General features: G+C 44.4%; 2 protein-coding genes across 8 annotated transcripts in view; both read right to left on the bottom strand.

Annotated features, from left to right (window-relative positions):
• Positions 1-5977: 5977 nt before the first annotated feature.
• LOC105836600 (methyl-CpG-binding domain protein 3) lies at positions 5978-8063 on the bottom strand. Of its 2 annotated transcripts, XM_012680749.3 has the most exons (5): positions 7816-8061; positions 7476-7617; positions 7096-7149; positions 6470-6715; positions 5978-6312 (listed from the first exon to the last, which is right to left on the bottom strand). In XM_012680749.3, the coding sequence occupies exons 1-5, from the start codon at positions 7941-7943 to the stop codon at positions 6214-6216; spliced, it is 669 nt and encodes a 222-aa protein (XP_012536203.1). In that variant the 5' UTR covers positions 7944-8061; the 3' UTR covers positions 5978-6213. The 2 variants fall into 2 exon arrangements, with proteins under 2 accessions (XP_012536203.1, XP_012536204.1); XM_012680750.3 differs by lacking the exon at positions 7096-7149 and having other exon boundaries at positions 7816-8063.
• A 778-nt stretch (positions 8064-8841) lies between these two features.
• Positions 8842-20940, bottom strand: part of LOC105836601 (protein groucho) — a 69324-nt gene continuing 57225 nt past the window's right edge. For 3 of the 6 annotated variants that reach the window (XM_012680752.3, XM_012680751.3, XM_012680755.3), the window contains 6 exons: positions 13434-13553; positions 13072-13354; positions 12703-12961; positions 12287-12565; positions 11263-11866; positions 8842-11151 (listed from right to left, as the gene is read on the bottom strand). In XM_012680752.3, coding sequence (XP_012536206.1) covers positions 11044-11151; positions 11263-11866; positions 12287-12565; positions 12703-12961; positions 13072-13354; positions 13434-13553 — 1653 coding nt within the window. In that variant the 3' untranslated portion in view covers positions 8842-11043. The remainder of the gene's footprint in view (positions 11152-11262; positions 11867-12286; positions 12566-12702; positions 12962-13071; positions 13355-13433; positions 13554-20940) is intronic. The other 3 variants (XM_012680756.3, XM_012680753.3, XR_001139081.3) reach the window with 2 other exon arrangements.

Below are 20940 nucleotides of genomic sequence, written 5' to 3'. Positions count from 1 at the left end.
GTACGAAGCGAGACGGTGCCTTGCCCGAGCACGGCGGAGAGGATATTTCTTTCGATTTCGATCGCCGGAGAACCGCATTGCTGGCCTCTGAGTCGGCGACAATGATGACGACGATGACGACGGCGGCACGGATCGCCTCGACGTACAGATTCATCGTATAACAAAATGAAATTTTCTTATCAAATTTTCTCTGTCGATATTATCAATAATTAAATGAAATATTGAAATTGTATCTATTAATAGCTGTCACACAAAGCCTTCAGTCCTCACGCTCTCTCTCTCTCTCTCTCTCTCTCTCTCTCTCTCTCTCTCTCTCTCTCTCTCTCTCTCTCTCTCGTGTTCCTAGAGGCGTGTTTCGGGAGAACTACGATATACTGGCGTCGAATTATCGCGCAATGTGCCATTATCGATCGGCTATCCGATGTCTGGTTATCCACAAAATCTTGCGGGCGGACACCCACTCTGCCTGCGTACGCATAAGGCAGAGATATCCCTCTAACTACCGAGACCGCAACTGTGGCGGTCGACTGTAAAAGGCCCGTTGCACGAACGACGAAAGCGCACACAATTAGCGTAAGTTAAGCGCTGATAACGCGGATAAAGCGCAACGCCTTTCTAAATATATCCCGCGCAGCCGGGTCCGTTCGCGGAATTTCATTTTCTCACCGCAGACCCAGGCACTTGTCTCACACTTATTACAGTTCGCCGCGAGATGAACGCTTACAATCCTACGCGCGGATTGTCAGTCGTTTCGTCTCGAACGCAAATAAAATAAAAGTATTACGCTAATATTCCATACAGCTGAGAAAAACGATTTGAATAATAAATTCGAATTCTGTTATATTATGTTACTTTGCCATTTCTCGTAAGAGTGACTGTGCGCAACGCAGCCCCTCGGGAATGCAAAAATCGCAATGTCCGTTAAAAAATGCATGCCGGGGATACAACGGAAGTATTTTAGAGTTCCGATGTGGGATTTATTTGCGTCCCGACAAAACCCGTCCCCACAAACGGAAAATTCTTCACTGTCTCTTCTCGATTTTACGAGAATATAACTTTGTAAGACTCCCTGTGGCTGTGCACTGTCGAACGGCAATACGAGTCCTTGGCAAACTTTGACCTGAAAGTCGGAGAGGGATTTTCTTTTTCTTGAAATAGTTTTTGCAGGTATCGTGTTCTCTATTGTAAAGAGGACTAATATTTCTGCAAATTGATTTTTTTAGAAACACCATAATAATAAATCTCAGACTCAATAATTATACAAAGTTATACAATATAACGAATTTATTATTGAGATTTATTATTCCGACGAAGCTAGAAATATAAAGCGCTATAAATATTCCATTGTATAATTATAAGCGCGCGATATTTAAGTATGCAATTTAATGCCTACAAATATTTCTTATTCGCCGTCCTTTTTTCTGATACATTATTATTGTACTCTGTCGTATTCTGTCACGTTGTCGCGTAGCTGGGAAATCCAATCTAAATCAATTTATCTTATCGTTATTATCATAGTTATCGAAAAAATATTACGACTTCACTGCTGCCTGTGAAGTTTGCAAAATCACGAAGCACACAATCGTATGAGAGATCGACGGATTAACGCCGAAGGGTAGTCTGCTTTTTTGGCGATTCGATGCATTTCGTAGAAAGGTTTTTTCCGGTAAAAGTGAACAAAAGACCGGAAAACCGTAGTCAAGCTAGGAGAAAAATCTTTCGACCGCACCCGCATCTTTCATGCAAGAAAACTGGAGATGTATAGCAGCCAGAAGATCACGTTGTGACATGTCGTAACACGTTTATCGGTTAGCAAGGAAGGATCGAAGAAGCACGCGACTTCTTAACATATCCTAACGAATCGCAAGCGAGTACGGAAAAGTCCGGCGAATAAGATAAGTGTGTAGCGGAGATTGATCGGCGTGAGCGACTGAAAAACGCATATAAACATCGTCCGAGCTAATGCGTTCTGCGTTCGGTTTGGCATTTGTACGTCCGTTTGTGTAAGGGAAACATTAACAAAAAATACACTCAATAGTAAACTTTTATTGTGCTTATTTTTGTACCCTTTTCAATCTCCCGCATTCTCACAATTTAGGTGCCCTACAGATAATTTTCCAATTATCAAGACATTGAAATTGATCCTTCGCTTAACGTTCGTAAACGGAAATAGTATTTTTCGCGAAAGTTTCACGCGAGCACAACCGTAAAGGAAACATTATGTAATTCGCAAACGCGTCAGTGGAGCCGTTTCAAAGAGATGCACATAATATTCGCGTCGTTATGTCGCGCGTCACGACAGGAAAGACTCGATCGCACGCTCAGGCGATCGACGAAAGTTCAGATCGCAGACGAGTTAAAAATACAATTTCCTTCCTCCTTCCCGTACAATGTCTCTCTTTATATATTTTACGTAATTACTATACTCTTTGTGCTGGAACGGCAAATATTTTAAAAACGGAAAGAGGTGAGACAGAGGTGTGTTTTGCACGTCGAGACCCGGTGAAAATGGAAAGAGCACGATCGGTTATAGACACGCCCGCTCTCTTCTCCTCTCGCGGGTCCGCGAGGGAGAAAGTCTCTCGACGTCGATTACGTACATAGCAGTCGTCGTTGTCGGGAGTCGAAGGTCCCCCAGCTGTTCTTCCGTGCGAAACGTTGGATGGACCAACGCCTCCTCTCCTTTCCGAGATGTTCGCGTCGTTTACTTATACTCGCGCTGACTTTCGCCGCCTATCCGCGGCATTTCGATTGTCAATCGAGACTTAAAAATCATCTCTCGTCGGCTTTCCCACTCGTCCTCGCGTGGAGATCAATCCGAAATACATCACTTTGCGGCCAGTAACCCCGATACAAATAGTATAGTCAAGTCGGTCAACTTCCGATGGTCGAATATACTGCCTGTGTGCGAAAGATCGATAACGCGCCGTAGAGAAGCATCTATTTATATGTCAGCTATATTACGTCCAAGACAGCGGAGGATGTAATCTTCGATGGTGTTCCAGATAAGGTCTTTACACGCGATGCGACGCCGCCGGCCGCCACCGCCGCGTAGATCGACGTTGCATTAAGCGCGTGTTAGAAAATCTATCGAGTGTTTCGAGAGATAGAGAGAGAGAGAGAGAGACCCGGTATTAAATACCGCATAACTGAACTCGATATCAGTATACCGACATCGTTTGACGTTAAAGCACGGTCAAGCGCGAGGCAAAAATTTGCATAAATTATGCACGAGTATGCGGGGCGTGGGCGGTAAGTGAGATTATTTCGGGATGCGTCCCGTGGCGATTTCAATTCGTCGCACGATATTCGCATTTATATTCACACACTCGACGTGCATTATACATACATATAATAGGCTATAGATCGCAAGCGACGTCATATACATAAATCCGCGGTGTATTAAAAATCACGAGATTTTTCGTCGTAGAGACGACGAGAGTGTAATGAACGTAAGTAGCGCTGTCAAGCAGCTCCGGATTATCCCAATCATCGGGTTATCTGGCGATTAGTGAAAAAATTACGATTTTCAAGCATCTTGGTCGTGTTCCCATTGTTGTCCTCTCGGTGTTTTCTCGCGGGCCGGATGTCGCCTCAGTTGGCCTCCGTGCGCATAAATTATTGTGCAAAGAACACGCGATATAGCGCTATTGATCGCTCGGGATGCAGCCTCGGGATGCAGGTTTGGGATGCAGGCGGCATTCGACTCGGTTGCTTGAATTCCCGTTGACGACGACGTGCACGCAGTGTCGTCGCCGGTATTCACGATACCGCCGTACCGATTAGACCGGATGGATCGCCGGTCGAGTCATGTGTTCGACGAGTTATAACGATTTAAACTGGGACATGTGCCGGTGTGCATGACGGTGGGGCGAGAACGGCTGTTCGTCTGGTTGACAATAAGGGAGAGCGACCCTTGCCGCGAAGGGAAACAGCTGTTGGTCGAAGGTGGTGAGGTGCCAGGCGGGTAGAGGGACGGGGGCAAGCAGGGAGGAAAAAAAGAGGTTACCACCTGGTACCCCCTTATGCTTACCTGAAAACCGACGCCTGCCTGTATGCCTACCTGAGCATTCTTTTGTGCGAGGCCTGGGCACGTACGATTCCCAGAGAGCCTTGAGCAGCATTCGATACACAACTGCACTCGGCACAATGCACGCCTTGCGAACACTAGTAACGGAGCGCACGGTACTTAACGCAACACGATTACGATTTACTTTTATATAGGGCTAGATCTTTGGAAAAGTTTTCAGAATTATCCTAAATGACAATTATTCCTTCCGAGAAGAACTAGTTCCCAGTTTAACTTCATCTCTTTATCTCCATCTACAATTCTAAAAAGCTTTTGTGCTAATGTTTTTCCACCATAGGATGTCGTATAAAGACTCGGCCTGTACTCCTACATAACAGAAATGTCGAGACTATTATACTAAGATCTTTGGTTATTTCTCTTTTATTATAGATTTACTTCAAGTAATAAAACAATTAACAATAAAGCGCGCGTAAACTATGTTTTTATTCTTCATATATCATTAGAAGAAAGAATTCCAAGAAAATGAAAATGTCAATTCCAATTTTCAAGTTCCACTATAATTGAAACTATTGAAAATATTGAGAATTTAGTTTAAAGAGATTTCTAAACAAAATATACCTAAACAAAAATAAGTTATTTTTCTGAAATTTTTGAAGACAAATATACAAGTTCTTGTTTTTAGGAAAAAAAAAAATATATATATATATATAGGTAAAAAAGTATAATCAAACTAGCTAATTATTTTGATAAATGTTGTACGTATCTTTTCTTAATAGACACGATTACAAGTACAAATAACAAATAAAAAAACTGTTCGAATTATTCTTTCAAAAGATAACAAATGTTGATGTTCACGTACGACCATTTGGAATTTAGATCAAACAATTCGATCATTGGAAATGAAATTCACGGAATGTCTGGAAAGGAATATTTTATTCATTTCCGAATATTCCGATGATTTTATTTCGAACACTTGTCGGATTTTTATCTGTTACAAATGATCTGTAAATATTTGCTACTTTCTGATAGATTAATTCCATCGTTTTACATTTTCTCAGTATAGAAAGAATACAATTTACTACATCTTATTTAAGTAATCAAGCAAGTTTGGTTTGCGAATTACATCGCTTCTGCGGTGTTATTTACCGATTGTATCATAGGTATCTTAAAATATTTTATTTTTGTCGTAAAATTTTTAAAAAGGCAATACCACAACCGTTTACGTCACATATCGACTTCAAAACCAGTATTAGACAAAATAGAGACAAAATGTATCTGAAATAAAATTTGAGATTGAAAGATTTGAAAATATTTTTTAATTTTTAAATAAAAACGGAGACACGCCTAAGGTAATAATTTATTTCAAGTAAACCTTATATATAATTTTCAAAATTATTTTATAATTTTTCGTTATTTTTCTATCCTGTTACTGATATTTGATGGTAAAGATTTTATTAAACCGTGCAGGCTATTACGTGCAACGACGTGCCATGCTTAAATTCGAGACGATATTTCAAGTCCGGTCAATTTCCTATCTCAGTGGCCTATCTCAGATGCCGTCAATTTGCATAATTAATGAAGACGTTTTACTAACCCGATTCTCGATTCATTGCATAAATAAAACATGCGAAAAGATTCATATTTATTGAAAAATAGCGATCAACAATTTTTTTTCATTTCTAGAAATCTGTGTGATAATTTATAATGCAATTTCAGAGCTAAATGCAACATGTTTGCCATCAAAACCAAATTGGAGAAATGTTACTTTTTTTGTGAGCATATCATTGATCAATTTCTGCACCGTCACACGGAATATTGGACAGATGGCAATCCAAATTATCTAAAGTTTTGTAAATCAAATTATTTTCGTACTAAAAATTAAAAATAATTAAGAATTTAATAGAAACTAATTTATCAAAATCTAAAGAAAAGCATTCAGCTTTGATCTCGAGTCTGTTGTTGCCAATTTTATATCATTTCGAGAGATCTTGTTACGATACATTTCGAGATAATCATTATGATACTTAAATATTCGATCAAATTCTTCCATCTAAATTAGATTTCCATTTTTCAATTCTTTTTTTATAAAAACATTTATTACAAAAGTGGTATGATGTATAATTTATAACGAACTTAACACTAAAAGATGAGCAAGTGATAATATGCATAAAGTCTCTATAAATTTAGGTTTGAAGAGCACGTAGAGCCTCTTGTAATTTTTTTCTCGCAGCAATCACTCGGTCTTCTTGCCTCCTTATATCCTCATCCGCTATTGAGACCGCCTTAAACAAAATGTCATATTTAATTAACTAATAATTTAATAACAAATAACAATATTAATCAAATATATAAAAAATTATAATTTCATGTCAATTGTTCTAACAATATTATTTTCTGATACATTCTTGATAGCAATTAACGTTCAGCTGTTGACTTTACCTGTACAAGTGGCTGATCTGGATTGAGAAATACTCCAGGATTCTTTTCTAAATTCGTCTTTGATCCCGTTTGTCCTGTTACTGGTTGAGTAGATACGTGCAATGCAGTAGCCACGCTTTGGAGCAATGTCTCTTCTGTGATATATGGTCCTACTGGTTTTAAATTCTTTGGCAGATCCATTGCATCAAATTCATAACCGTCAGAATCACAAGCTCGTAGACCTTCCAAACGTTTTTCCCAGAAAAGCTGAAAGATTAATATTTTGATCGTTATTCATTAATCGCCTTGTTCGAGCATAGCTACTCTACTGAGAAAATAATACCAGCTACAGACAAATGTTTCATTACATGAAAATTGAAATATTATTGCTTTTAATATACAAATATATGTTTTTAATTGAATACCACCACCAACCATTACCAACAATTAACTTACAATCCTATTCAAACAAAAATTGGGATGGTGAAACTATAAGATAGTTTTTTTCCAATCATTTTTAAATGTCAAAAAGAAATTGGCATTCAATGTTATTATTAAAATTTAACAAACAATAACGTTTGCTATTAAAAATATAACAGAAAAAAACAAAATTATTGACAATTTCATGATTGCATGTTCAAAATTACCTGTTTAGGCTTATCTTGGGAGCCATATTTGCCGTCAGTTTTATCGGCTCCTTCCTAAAGCAACGACAAAGCAAGACAGTTGTGAATTTACAAGGATAGCTACAAAGAGCAGTACAAGTGAATGGGTGAAAGCAGACAAAAGGTATCTTACAAGCATGATACAGGGATTAGAAAGACCTCTATATACACAAGACAATATAAATATATGAGACAATAATCCATCAATATTTATAGATTATAAATGTGCAACTACTAGATATCGTATATGTGAACAGACGGAATATGGTGTAGTGAAAGGATTCGATTCATTGACACATCAAATTCTTTGACAGGCCAATTAGCGTACATACAGTCGGCTGCGACCGCTGTCATAAACTAACCTGCTTTGGCTTCTCCTGAGTGCCGTGTTTGATGTCTTTCACTTTCCCCTCTTGCGTCTTGTAAATAGTTACCGGTTGTTTAAAAATCGACGCCGTTTGCCTTATCGGTGGCACCAACGACGCGTCGTTCCTAACACTGCGGCTAAAAAAAAGAAAACAGCGTTTGTTAGTTCAAAGGCTAGATAGTCATCGAGGTTACGTGTTCTCGACGTTCGAGAAATTGACACGTTTGTCTATGAAAATTATTCTCGATCTCAAAGACCTCTTCGAGAATCCACGCGTCGCGCATCTGTGTAAAAATAGACAGAGTCTTTCCCTTGACAATTTATTCTCTACTTACTTGTAATAATAATCAACTTTGCCCGTGGATGCTAATTGATTTTGGCTCTTCCTCGACGGTTCCTCCCTCGCGGGCCAATTGATCGGCAACGCCGATGGGTATTTCTTCTTCTCGACGGACATATTCATTGTTGCGAATTACTATTTTTAAACTGTGCGAATATTACCTTTTAAAAATATCACGGCTACAAGAAATCGTGACCGTACCGTAACTTCACTGTCGGCCATATTGAAGCGTTACGCGCGTCGGCGCACTCGACGCTGCGGTGAACAGTTCAACGTCTCGCCCGAGGAGTGCAGCACCTTCCGGCAGCACACAGGAATGCACGTGTGCGTTCCATGTGCTGCTATGTACATCAAATGTATATCGCTGAAATGAAATTTCTTTATGTTCGATAAAGCGAAATAAAATTCTAAATGCTCATAACTTGAATTCGGAAGCAATACGAGTCTAAGGCGTAAATGTAGATACGCGCAATAACAAAATTAAATTGATGGTTTTTTCAAAGTTTCTTTCAATTACTTATATGTAACTAAACAAAATATTGATTTTGTTCTTTATTAAAATCTTTTCCAGCCATAAATTGAATTTAAATGCCGAGACAATTAAAATATTTTTTTTCCAACAGCTAATTTTATTTCGAAAATATCTTAAAATCTAAATTTTCTCCCTCAGATCATATTACGTTATATAGTTTCTTCGATATTTGAGTAAAAGTTCTTTTCAGTTGGTGAATATCTTTGAATTCCAATGTTCTTTTGTGATAATTTTTATCTTAAACATTTGAAGATATTAATCGAGTTTTACCAGTTAAAAATTGTTAATTGCCGCAAGATTTCTACTTTTAGTATATATTAATTATAAATATGTAGATAATGAAGACCTTATCGAATCAAAAGCTGCAAAATGTTTAAAGTGCGGCCCTCTTTGCCGAACCTTTTATTTTTGGAATAATTTTGAATCGTAAAGATTATAGACGGATTGGGAGGACAGGTCGGCGAGTTCAGTAACGTCAACTCTGGTATATATAGATATAGAGGATTTAATTGCCGAAAGAAACAATTTTCGCGTAGCTATAGGAACAACTTGAACAGTGCTTGGAAAAAGATTAACGCTGCCTGTCTTCCGTTTATTACGAACGTATATTCTCTCCCACGGCGGCTTTCGTACGCTTTCGGAGTGCAAAATGCGAGCACGGAGACGCAATTCAACGTATCACGTATGGTCTCGGATAGGAAAGGAAAGGGGGGGGCGGGATGGGGGAGAGGCGGGGTACGATCATTGTCGCGGTTATGCGATTCTTTTTCTTTTGTCTCGCGTAATGCTTTCTTTTTCACGGTGCGTGTGTTATTCAACTGTAAAAGAATATCGATTCTGTACAAGTCGATGAGTTAGAGATAATTAACTATTGAGTCTTCTTGAGGTATCGTTGTTTCTATTGGTCTATACGAACGGGGCTGTGATCGTCCAAAATCGTGGATCCATTCATCTGGTTCGTTGTGCCGTAGCACCGCAACCACGCGCGTGAATGCTGATCACGTTACAATGCAAAGTTGTTATCGCGGCAGGTATTATCGTGGCGTTGAGTTTCGGACGGTCACAGCGGATGTCAACGTGTATGTATGTGTGTATGTATGTATGTGCCTTCCTGTAACAAAATATAAATCTCGATTACGCATCATCCGCTTTCACCATACGGCCTCCGAATAATAATGCGCTAGCTAGTACCCTAAAAAGTCCAGATGCACACACCTCCGGTTTTGTAATCTGCACCGAAGGGGCGGTGTAAGAATTCAAGTGTTTCGCCTCATTTTACATTATCGTCCCGTCTCTGCAGTCGTCGATGCAGACGCGCGCGTGGTCGATCACGCACGACCGGTTTTTGCTCGATGGTTAAGCCTAGGATCTCACGATGAATAGTCACAAAAATACTTTATCGAATATTTTGCAAAATCCGCCCACGAACGTGGTCCGCTCGCTCGTGTTTGTTTACGCGTATATGCGTGTGCGTAGTATGTATATGCCTATTATGGCAGTCAAGACTCGCAAACAATGTACAATTGTATCAAGTATCCGGTGCGCATTCGGCGCGTAACTTATAGGGTTCCTATTTGTATTCGATACCGCTCGTAATAGGCGTATGAAAGCCAGTTTCATAATTACTGCAAAAGATTGAAAAGTATCTTTCGCTCTCTCTTCCTGTTTTTTTTTTCTTTGTTTTATCACCGTCCTTCGACACGTTTTATAAAATCTCAATTACAATAAAGTCTTAACGGCAGACGCAACAGTGCCATATAATTACAAAAGAATTGTATTTAAAACTGAAAATGAATAAGTACAAATTATTCCTCTTGTCGGTGGTAGAAATGTCAAAGATCACATCGCTGGCTTCGATACCGAACGTACGCAACGTCGCGTACATTCAACAATGTTAGCGTGATCGATACTTATCGGTTTTCTTCATAGCCCTACAGTTTTCCGCTACATGACGTAAACATTCTGCCTACATGTGTGCTCAATATATTATGTATAATTCTGCGACACAACATACATCCCTACTTTGACAAGTCTACAACACTAGATCAGCATTCTGTACGTATTCAAATATTTCGCCGTGGCGTTCGTTTCGTTGTTGCAGCATTATCGCAAGAGAACGATCACCTGCCCGACGAAATGCGCTCGATTCTTCGCTCCATTTCTTTCACGATCACATGCAAAAAGACCTAATTATAAAGATTCTATATTACATCAGTAACATATTACACAAGCGACCTTATTATCGCCTCCCACATTAAATACAGACGGAGGGTACTCACACGCACTTGTTTCTCTCGCTCTTTCACTCTCTATTCCATTCGCTTCATCCTACTTACGATTATAGGCTCTATACAATCTCTTATACAGCTAAATTCTGTAATCTTTATATATATTTATAACCCCATAATTTGAATGCTATCCCTCGGATATAATTTAGTTTTTTTTTGTGATTACAGAAATGTGGAATTTAATTCGGTTTCCAATGTAGCGACCGTAGTACACTGACCAAGTCTTGTCAATTGTTATTAAACTTGATAGCTCGCCGTATAACTGCTTGAAGTCACATTTAAAGAGTAAAAAAAATTAATTTTCTGTTTTCAATTCCTCCGTCATAAGTCAATCACACTTAACGTCACGTAGATCTTCAATAGATGTTGTATATCGAAGTGTATCGTGAAGCCAATATGTGGCTCAATACATCACTTCGTAGACGGTGGCTTTCTTGTCACCGGATCCGGTCACGATGTACTTGTCATCCGTAGAAATATCGCAGCTAAGCACCGAAGACGACTCTTTCGACTGAAAAGAGCAGAGAACCGTTTACAATATTACAGTTTGATAAATGCGACTCGTGCGCGAGATTAGCACAAAAAAGAAAATTAGCAATTTGCATATGTGATAACGACTAACCTGGAAAATCGAGGCACCATATGGCGTGCGCCATGCATTAAGTAAATTGTCCTTGCCGGTAGAGACGAACCATTTGCCGCACGAAGCGAAACGTAACGACAGTACACAAGATTCGTGGAGATGTAATTGATACTTGTCGGGTTTCGTTGCGTGTAGCACTTCGACGTTAGAGTTCTCCATACCCACGGCTAACCATTCACCGGTCGGGCAGTATCCCAAAGAGAATATTTGTGACGTGAAATCGTGTTGCTGTAGTTGCCTGCCTTCCCTAAGGTCCCAAGAACGCACTGTGTTGTCGAGGCCACCTGTCCATAGTTTTGAGCCATCGGCAGAGATGTCGATACACGAAGCACCATCCGTGTGACCTTGGAATTGTCTAACCAATGTTTGATTTTGCAAATCCCATACGGCAATGTTGCCGTCGCTGCAACAGCTAAAGCAAACTTTGGAGTCCGGCGAGATGGCTAGGGCGTAACACGCTGGTGCCGAAGAGGTCAGTTCGGCTTTGATTCTCGGTGTCGGACTCGCCAGGTCCCAGATGCTAAGATTACTCGCCTCGCCGCCCACAATCAGAGTTCTTCCGTCAGGCAACAGTTTCACCGATCTAATGACAACAATTGAACGTTGCGTTACATTAATGTAATCTCATTAAAAACCGCCACTTAAGCGCGCTTTTAAATAATTACTACTCTCGCGCGAGCGCGCGTGGTTCTACGGTACGCAAGGAGAGAGAGAGAGAGAGAGAGAGAGAGAGAGAGAGAGAGAGAGAGAGAGAGAGAGAGAGAGAGAGAAAGAGGGGGAGGGGAGGAGAGAGAGAATGGGAGTCGGGAAGGGTAGTAAATGCATACAGAAAATGTATGTGATAAATCGATGCCGCGCTGCTTCGGCGTGATATACAGCCTGCGGACACGACTAAACGTCATCCAGAATTCAGAGTCAGAAATTAATTACATCGACCGCATATAGCGTTCGGGAGTTAATGTGTCACGAATCGCGAATCAAGACACGTGTTACCATCACTGACCTGATATAGTTGTCCCGTTGCAGACAATCGAGCTGAGAGACGGGTTTCGCGCTAGCACTGCCACCCTGACTGATGTCCCACACCTTAACGCAGCCCTTTCCGCCGGTGTAAACATACTTGGTCGGATTGGAGATTGTCACGGCACAGACTACCTCACCGTGAGTTAGCGTGTTTATTTGACGCGCGTGACGCGGAATGCCCGGGCCAATGAGCGCGTCCTGCGGGAACGGCACCGGCTGCATCTGACCTTCGCTAGACACGTGGAAACTGTACGCACTGCTACGAAAAAGACGTCATCTCATAAAAGTACCGATACAACGACAAACGTAACGAGACATGTTATCGATTAACGTGTCAAAGACAACTTTATCGATTAACGTGTCAAAGACCAAATTAGAAAAGGAAAGAACACTCACGGTTTACCACCGGGTGGAATGATCGGTCCGAGCGGCGCTCTCATGCTACCGTGAGGATCGTAAAGCTGCTGAAGGGGTGGTCTCGTGGGGTAACCACCGTTGAGCGCCGCGGGGGGATAGCCTAACATGTCCACGTGAGGTCCCGTGGGGGGATGATGTGGTGGCGGATAGTGCGGCGGATAAGGACCGACCACCGACGCCGAGACCAACGGTTTGCTGGAGCTCGATGGTTTCAGGCCACCAGAACCGGAACTGCTACCTACGAGAAATCATCGATCCAACTCGGTTACTTCCCGAGCGATTTTTCCTTGCCATCTGTTTTATTAATTTGACTCTTGACAAATCTCGAATCTCAAACACCTATCATACCTGCCGACGTCGGTGTAACAGGTTTCGAGATCGGTGTCGTTGGTTTCTCGCGCTCTTCCATCTTCTTAGCCGAAGGTGTGCTCGCGTTGCTGCTGGTGCCGCTTCTAGGTGACGGTGGCGGTACCTCCTTCTTCACCTGACCGCTCAGAGGTACCGAGGACGGGCCCAACTTGTCGAGACCATTCTCCCGCGGCGACGCCGTACCATTCGCCGCTGGGCTGGTTGGACCCTCGCTCGCGTCGTCAACCACCAGGTCTTGGTCGCTCTTTTCACCATCGCTTTGCTGTCGGGGAGAACACGCACAGATTTATTAAGGCGGGCCGCGGATCGCGGAGCATGGAGCACTAATATTGAATACCTACATGGCCTATATCCTTGTCCTGTTCCTTCTTCAGCTTCTTCGCCAGTATATGCTCATGCTGCGAATCGGGGGTGCTACGCGGCCTGTACTTCTCTCGTTCCGCCGGTGATATCGAGTTTCTCTGTAACAAAAAGACAATCGACATTCAGCATTCAAGATCCAGAATCTTTAACGGAGTCGTCCAAACGACGACTTTACGATTTTTAAAGAATCCCTTATCAACGCGAAAGATACGATCCTCTCTCGTCTAGCGCGGTTAATCCGATTACGGAGATTTACAGGATTTATTCGTCCAAGATTTTTACGAGCCGCGCCGGATTCTACCTCCTCCTCGATAGATTTCCACGGAAAAGTATCGGGAACGAAGGACTTCTTGCGACCAAGGGAATGGTCGACGGATGGAGGGTAGAACGACTAAATTCCTTCCTTCCTCCTTCGCGATTAAATAAAACGACCTTCCCGTCGGACGGGTGGAAGAGGCATCGACGGAATTACTTATCCCTCCTGGCCCGTACGACCTCCATTTCGCTTCGAGGCGAACGAAGAAGAATAATAGGGCGGATCGTAGAATCCTGCTTTTTTCTATCCTATTATGCACGAGTGCCGAGAAAAATATTGGCATGCACTTTCCGAATGCGAAAGTACTCGAATATCCTGGACGTTTTATCGACTTCTTTTTCTATTTTATCGCACCTCTTCAATAATCGCTTATACGAATTAAGACAAATTTTCTTTTCCGCGAGAATCTAATCAGCTAGAAAGGACTTTACTCCAAGTTTTAATACGAGGAATGTGTGCAAACACGAGATAAGAATCGCATAGACATTGATAAACAACGCACGAGAAGATTGCTTATCGCTGCTTCGACCTTGTCTTCTTTCAAACGGTAAAATCGAGAGAGGTAGATCATCAACGCTGACAATCTTCATAAAATGTGAAAGGACGCGTTTTTCGCGCAAAATGCAAGCTCACTGAGGATCGCCGAGTTGGGAGTATCATCGACCGGAAGCTTTACGAGCGGCAGTTTCGTCGTCGATACGACCGACAAAGCATCGCGACATCGTACACATGCCTTGGAGCATATATATATATATATATATCTTCTATATAAGCGTGGCAGCCCTTTCCCTGTCCCCGATAACTGCGCGCCCCATCTTTGCAAACCCGTAAACCACCCTGTCGCATTCCCTCGCAGCCATCGCCGGCGGTGTCGAAGTAAATCTCCTCTTCTCTCAATTACCCTTCGTCCCTTATCCACTACTACCAGCGCGTCGGCTTTCTCTCTCTCTCTCTCTCTCTCTCTCTCGGTCCATTACTTCGACGCCTCGGTATCATCTCCCGTATGTCGACCGAAACGCTCCGGGTGGAAAGAAATAAAGGAAAAGTAGGACTTTGATATACGGATGCGCTCGCGCGAGTATATCTTTGGGCGATTAACGTACGAAATTACATATCACGCGAAGGATAAGCGGTATCGCGCGCCAATGTCTTGTCAGACATCGTCGAGAAATCGCACGGGAGAGAAGCGAGAACGGGTATGAAATCTCACGACACGGAAAAATCGAGCGGGAACGTGTTCTCTCGTTCGCGATGAGAGGAAAAGCGAAGACAAAAGGGCTTGGGAAGAAGGGAGGGGAGGGGGGAGGGAACGGACGTGAAGTCTCGCAACACGCGCTCTGCTCACGTCATGAAAGATTCTCGGTAAGAAAAGGATCCCTCGGGAGCCGTATTACGTGCCTCTCTTTCGAGTTTTCCTCGCGAAAGAATCCCGGTAGAGAGAAAGAGGGATCTTTTTCCTCCGAAAAGACGTTCTCTCGTTATCCGGAAACGGTCGGTCACTGCTTATCCGACCAGAGTCCACTGAAGCGCATGAGACGACTGTCGTGTCGTTGAAAAAGAGAGAATCTGGCGAGAGGATAGCGCTTGACACGCGTTCGCGAGGAAATAAGACGTTCTATAATGACTTAAAATTTTAAGACAAATTTTATCGCTGTAAAAAGAACGTTTTGCGCTGCACGTTCTCAACGAGTCTTTTTTTTTTATCATTATATCTAAATCAAGGTTGCAAGCGCGCAACCATAACCTTTGATCACAAACAAAAATACTTATAGATATTAGAAAATGTATTTAATTCAATAATTATATTGATGTGCGCACATGGCATTAAAATAGAGGAAATATTACTTCTGGTAAATGGAGTATAACAACTATGATTCCACGAGGAAATCGCGACTGGATTTAGTTCCCTGGAAAATCATGCGGAAACACACACCATCTCTTGTCCGCAGTCGATACCGCTAGTAAGTATGTACCCGGAAGTCTCGTCTTTCGGGGGTAAGCGCATCCTTTCTTTCCCACCACCCCGTCGCGAAAACCCCGATAGCTCGCAATGTCGTTTCGCGAGAGCTTTCCGTTTCTATTCTCTGTTGCTTTCTCGTTGCTCGCTCGTGTGTTGTACTGCTGTATGTACAAAGCATACATATACGTGTATACACGTATGCAATAGATGTGTGTGTGTGTGGGGGGGGGGGAAGGGGGGTACCTCGGCGAAGAAACGATATACACGCGGCCCGCCTTCCATTCACGTAAGTTTACTTACACCTATCCCGTCGGCTATCCATACCACCCTCTCCCACAAAGAGGATTCGTGCCACGATCAATATGGGGGTTGGTACCTCAAGGGAAGACGAGGGGATGGAGGAGAAGGCGGCGGAATGTAGGAGGAGCTGTGGGTATACCGTAGATATATAGACTTTGTAGTGTTAGGGACGACTTGGTCCGCAAGCAAGCAGGCAGGCAGGCAGGCAGGCAAGCAGGCAGGCAAGCAACTTGGCAAGCAGCAGCAGGCACCGAGTAGAGTCAGGGGTAGCTCTTTCAAGGGTGAGAGACGAGAGAGCGGGAGACCGTAAGAGGGAGACGGACGGGGGCGGCTTTGGCCGTGTGCATGGTATTGGGGTTGGCGGTCGCAGCCATGAGGGTGGTAAGTGAGTGAGCGACTCCTTCGCCACGGCGCCTCGTCTCGACTCAACCACCCTAACCTTACGGATATATCCCAAGCCACCGACCGACCACCCACCAACCTCTCTTCGGCTCCTTCTCTTTCTCCCTCCTCTCTCTCTCTCGCTCTCTCTCTCTTCTTCCCTTTTCTATGCTGTCTCTCACCCCTTGCTGCCGCCACTCGTGCGCTCTCACCCTACGTCGACCAACCAACCAACCCCGTCCCCCGTTTGCCTGCCTGCCTGCCTGTGGTGCCTGTTTCCCTATTCCTCACTCCACTCGTCGTCGTCGTCGTCGTCGTCGTCGTGGCTAGGACCCTGAGAGAGAAGGTTACGAGCCGGAGTCGCGTCTCCCAAGACCCCGCAAACCCCAGCTGGTACAAGATTGCACCCAGTGGCTCTCAGCGCCGTCGCCACCATCGTCGGCGCTCTTGAAGGAATGCGTCGGAACGAGAGACGTCGAGAAATTGGGATTCCGTGTGGATTGGTACGATTCGATACCGTCGACTGCGGGGTATGCTCGTGGTTGACGGAACTTTGCGCTGCGACGTAGAGACGTTCGACTAATGCGTCTCGTGTCGGCGAATCTCCGACCGTCGAAGCACGACGGAAATCTAAAGACAATGCTCTCTGTGTTTCAACTTTGAGACGTCGTACGAACACGGCCGTACAAGCTGTATCTTTCCAACCAGACTTATCGGTTTCGTGGTATTTATCTTTCCACTCGAAACGTCTATCGCGATGACAATATCACGTAGATTTAGAACGAGCGTGATTCTCCAGCGCGGATCAGATCTTTAAATTGGATCTACAAACAAATAAACCATTCTCTCGGTATCAGTGTCTAAACTATCTTTGACACTTGTCCCGCGATTTCGGATCCGTTTGAGACTAATAGCTCCTGAATACTCGATGCCCGATCGTGATTTTCGTTTCTGCCCACCGGACGATTAATTTAATTAACCGAGATCGTTCCCACGTGTTACCGAGAGATTCATGGCAGAGTCCAGATCGCAAACGTAATTTTGGGTGGACACCCGTGGTTCGACTCTCGCTATACATATGGGGTATATGGCGAGCCGCAGTTACTCGCGAATGCATGGAATTTTTTATGATCGCGTCGTACGCGCGGGACGGTAATCGGTTCGCGGAATCCGGCGCGTACGTGTCACTGGGTCAACCGGTGCATTCGTCATACCGGCAATTAGTGTGCGCGCGCAAATTTTTATCACCGCCGTCCGCCACAGATATCCGCGTGTTTTGGCCCGACCGATCTCTTTTTTTTTTTGCGTGGCTTTATCAAAATCGATACTCGTCTCGACGAAAACAAGCCGTCCGATATTGCGCTTCCACAAATCCACACTGGCAAATCGGATATCTTTCCAGATAGAGGATTTTGTTCAAGTTAGACTTGCGCAAATTTTAATCATAAAAGCACCAACAGTACTTTCCTACTACTCTCTATTTTATTTATTCATATAAACACGCCGGCGGTTTACCGCCGCACTTCTACGCGGATTGTCCCCGTCGAATTTTTCGGCGGAGAAACTCTATCTCGCAATCGGACTTGCTCAAATTGGACGAGCGTATAAATAAAGCTCACACGCAGCGCCGCGAATCAGACAGACATTCACAGCGCTATGATTTATGGCGCGACCGTAAATAGCAAAATTCCCTTTCTCTCAGCGCGTTACTCGCCGTGTTCTCTCGCGCTGCGCTTTTTTCCTCTCCCCCTCCCCCCTTTTCCCCTCTTTCTTCTCCTCGCGCGCTCGCTCTCTTTTTTCAGCCGGCGTGTCCGCCCCCAGAGCAACAAAGAGAGAGAGAGAGAGAGAGAGAGACCCGCGGTGGAATTTGCATTTTTAAATTAACTCGCGTCTGTTTGCAGCTATCTCGGCTCGGCGGCGCCGCGCTGCTGTTGCTGCTGCTGCTGGGCTCTGCAATTTTATGCGGCAACGCGCGTGTGGACCGCGTCCCATACTAGCGTATACACCATCTCGTCACCGCCGTTCTTTCTTCCATTCACACACACATACACGCACCCGTTGCGTGATCGATAGTGCAACAGTTATCGTTATCGCGCCGACGAAATCGCAGCGCGAACGGTTTTTCGCCCCAACGCGGGTTTCGCGCGACGGAAACTGCGGAGGCAGACAAATTTTCCGTTTTTTTCCTTTTAACAAAAATTTAACTTCAGAAAACTGACAAGCGCTTTTGGAGAATGTCATACCGCCGTATACATGTTAACGCCGCGTATGTCAAAAGCCCTCACGGGGCTCAAGTTTCATCAAAAATTTTATTATACAGATTCGTTCTCGGACGCGACTTCTCTCCCCCCCCCCCCCGTTCTTACGCTCGCGACCGATCCAAGCGTCGCGCTTCGTACAACTGCTGCTTTTAATTACGTTTTTAATTACGAAGAACGTAGTTCTGACGAGAAACGCCAACGTCAACGCCACGGCACCGCGTGAATACCCACTCGACGAGCTATCCCAACGTCGGACTTATTGCACGTGCGATTTTTCAAAGAGGGAAAATACCTATGTGTTCGTTCGCACGGAGACATTGTCGGCCGAGTCACCGAGCTTCGTAGCGATAGTTGAAACGTGAGCGGTCTTTTACGAGGCGGCGGCAGCAGCTTCCTGAGAGAGAGAGAGAGAGAGAGTACCGCTAAAGAGCGAAGAAAGACGACAACACAAAGGGTGATGCGGGAGGAAAAGACAGAGAGAAGTAGAGAACGGGGGCGATTGGGCGGGCGAGAGCAGATCGGAGAAATAAGGGGCAAACAGAATAGCCTGCCATAAAGTGCCTGCGCGTTATCCACGAGGGAGGAGAGAACGAGGAAACATTTTTATCGCTCCGTCAGAGAGAAGTAGGAGGAAGCAAAACAGACGAAGGAGGAAGAGGTGGAGGAGGACGAGTAAAGCGGAGCGAAGCAAAAAGTGTGTGCGGCGAGAGGTGAAGCTACGGGTAATTGAAAAGCCCGTGGTGCATCCCGATCGTCGCTTTATTTCGCTCGTGCACGCTCGACGGTATACCGGAGCTTCTCTCCTATTATCTCGCCCTTCTACCCACTCTCATCGAGCCGTCGTCTCCTCCTCTCACGCTCTCACCTTCCGCACGTCGGAATAAGAAAGACGAGAGGAGGAAAAGGGGGTCGGCGGATGCGCGACGAACAGATGCCCGCCGAGGTAAGCCAGCCAGGGAAGGGGGAAGGGAGAAGGGTGAAGGGAGAAGGGGGAAGAGAAAAAAAGATGGTACGCAACAATGCCCGCGGAGGTGCATTCTCGCGCGATCACCGACGCGCGCGGCTCGGAGGGGCCTCCCTTAACGAATGGCTTCGTAAACCATGGGCGCTTTAAGGTCATTACACATCGCAAAAAAGAGAGTTAATGGCCGTCGTCGAGCCACGCTGCCGGCAGGAGGCGAGACGGAAGAGTATAGGGAGAAGGAGAGAGAAGACGCGGGACCGGTTGGCCACCCGTCGCCGATCGACCGTCTGATTTATAGCGGCAGTATCTTCCACCGGAAAGACGAGAACGCGCAACCTCATTGGCTTCCTACGTTAGCGGGTTAAACGTTCCCTCCCGCGGGGCGCGCCACGTCCTCTTGAACGTTCGCCAAAAAGCAACCACGTGTACGCCGTTAGATCGGAAAGTTGGACTAGAATGCGGAATACTCGATCGGAATGGTAGACGCGCGGAGCGATATTACATTTTCCCTTCGAAATACAGACCGAATTATTACCGCGGCGTGATATTTCCTCTCGTTCTATTTATTTGCTTGAATTTCTAACAAGAAACGTACGGCGCGGGAGAACCGGTCGAGAGCCATATACGGACCTGTATATGTATATATGTATATCTATATATATATATACATATATATATACACGTATATGGACGCTCGCGAATTTCACAGATTTTTCCTACGAGTTCCCGCGTATCGGACACGTTATGTAACGGACGTTATGTTGGAATAAAATAATGATCCTTCGCTACGTATCTCGCGTCCTCGTTTGCAAACTGCATCCGTCGCGCGTTGCACAGCGCCCGTTATTTCCAGCGGGACGTTTTAATAACAAATCCACGCTTTCGCGGCCGCTCTTCTCTTCCGCTTCTGCTTTTTCGTTCTTCCCGTTCCTCCCTCGCTCCCTTTTCTCTTTTTCTCCCCTCCCCTCCCCTCTTTCGTTCCCGTCGTCGCGGAAAAAGCTTTTCACGGCGCGGTAGAAAACGCGTTGCACGGTACGCAGCACCAGCCGGCCGATTATATTGTGAAATATACACGCCGACGTAATTACGGGACGGTCGATCTTTGCGTCGGCTGTCTACTACGTGCGGCATTTTACGGCCGTCTCATTAAATTACGGACTAATTACTGGTCGGCGAATTATTAAAAAGCTTAGTCAGCCGTTAAGCGCGCCACGAGTCGTAAAAGCGCGCCTTCTCGTTTCGAGGATAATCGGTCTTAAGTAGGTATGAATGTATCGTAAATGTCAGAGATATGCATACATAC

The sequence above is a fragment of the Monomorium pharaonis genome, chromosome 11, assembly GCF_013373865.1.
Source record: "Monomorium pharaonis isolate MP-MQ-018 chromosome 11, ASM1337386v2, whole genome shotgun sequence".
In the NCBI taxonomy this organism is placed as follows: Eukaryota; Metazoa; Arthropoda; class Insecta; order Hymenoptera; family Formicidae; genus Monomorium; species Monomorium pharaonis.
This window is presented reverse-complemented; position numbering and strand designations above follow the sequence as displayed.